A 1,559-nucleotide genomic window follows, 5' to 3' on the forward strand; every position below is an offset into this window, starting at 1 on the left:
CCGGTGAGGCCTCCCCAGGGCAGCACCGTGAGCTGGTCCCAGGCAGGGCTGGGGCTGCTCCACCCTCGTGTCCCCCGATGTCGGGGTGCAGTGGGGTGTCAAGGCTGCAGCCCCCTGTCCCTGTGGCTTTGGGAAACCTTTCATTAGTGAGGAGCCTCTTCCAGGCTTTCCAATTCCCGAAATGCTCCATCAGACCAGTGCTGGGACCCCGAGGGGGGGGGTCACCGTGCAGCTCCCCCATCTCCAGGGCTGGGAGTCCTGACCTGACCAGCAGTGCCAGGACAATCCCAAGGCACGATCCCAACAGCAGCGCCCGGCACGGCGGGAACGAAGCGCTGTGGAGAATCCACGTCCCTCCCRCACACGGAGCTCGGGGGGCTCTGGGCCGGGCGGGGCGAGCCCGGGGGATGCTCAATAGCCCAACAGCCCCTGCCCGCTGCTGGGAAGAACCAGGGAGGGAACTCTTAGGAGGGAGGAGCCCGGGCGCTGCAGCCGGGCCGTGCCTGGGGTTAGTGCTGGGTCGTGCAAAGCCAGGGAGCCCCGGCCCCACAAAGTTCCCCCGGCCCCGGGCTCAGCCCCTGCCCCGGGTCCCTTCTCCCTCCCGGACCCCCAGCGCTGGCACAGACACGAAGCCACGTGGATCACCTGAAAACTCAGCAAAGCCACGTGGTCCCAAAGGGAACCCACSGGACTGTGGTCCTTGGAGGGGGTAATTAAGGCAAATCAATGCAGGATTAACGAATGAGGCCCTGCATCGGGAACTCCCCTCTCCAGCCAAGGGGCTTCGATGGGCTCACGAATTCCCGAGGGAAAGCAGCAAAGTCTGGAGGCGTCTCCATGAGCCACGGCAGCCCCGTGTGCGGTGTCGGGGCTGCAGGAGTGCGGAGTGTGTCCCGGCGGGGGAAGGAGCCCTCCGTCCCAGCCTGGCTCCGGTCCCACGGGGATCTGGCCCCACAGAACCTGCCTCCCTGAGCCGGGTGTCTTTGGTTCCTCCGGAGGAGGAGGCTGCATCATATTGCAAAGAGTGACAACGGGATAGAAACACGAAGGGAAAATCCRAGAGGGGGTCAGGAATCAATGTGGGAAAGGGAGGAAAGGAGGGAAGTACCTATAAACCCTTTTTTTTTTTTTGACTAATTCCAAAGGAAGMACTTTCCTGATGTTCCAGCCTGGTTTGTATGATGGAGGACAGGTCAATGGTTATTTCAAGCCTTCACTCCGTGAGAATTTGGCTTTTCTGAACCCCYGGAATTGGGGTTTTCCAAGCCTTGAGCTTCAGAGGCCGCTTGGGGTGCCTGACAAGTCCCAGCTGAGCATCTCCCGATGAACCGCGGAGTCGCAGTGCGGGCAGGGCGAGCCCGGCCCCGGGCCCAGGGGAGGGGCCGTTAATTGCCCGGCACGCAGAGCACGAAGCCGGAGCGGTGCTTGGTGAAGTCCGGCTGGGCTTGGTTGATCTTGGTCTCCACGGAGACGGTGCATTTCCTGCCGTGCAGGCTGCACTGCACCGGGTTGGTGACACTGACGTGCAGAGTGCGCTTCTCCCTGCGGGACAAGGGACA

The 1,559-nt window shown here is 62.7% G+C and overlaps 1 protein-coding gene across 1 annotated transcript in view; it reads right to left on the reverse strand.

Annotated features, from left to right (window-relative positions):
- Positions 1-1,385: 1,385 nt before the first annotated feature.
- MYO1D (myosin ID) overlaps positions 1,386-1,559 on the reverse strand; it is a 114,637-nt gene continuing 114,463 nt past the window's right edge. Inside the window, exon 17 of the mRNA XM_057383169.1 lies at positions 1,386-1,542. Coding sequence (XP_057239152.1) covers positions 1,386-1,542 — 157 coding nt within the window. The remainder of the gene's footprint in view (positions 1,543-1,559) is intronic.

The sequence above is a fragment of the Malurus melanocephalus genome, unplaced genomic scaffold (assembly GCF_030028575.1).
Source record: "Malurus melanocephalus ecotype Western Australia unplaced genomic scaffold, MMel_1.1 scaffold_613, whole genome shotgun sequence".
Taxonomy (NCBI): domain Eukaryota; kingdom Metazoa; phylum Chordata; class Aves; order Passeriformes; family Maluridae; genus Malurus; species Malurus melanocephalus.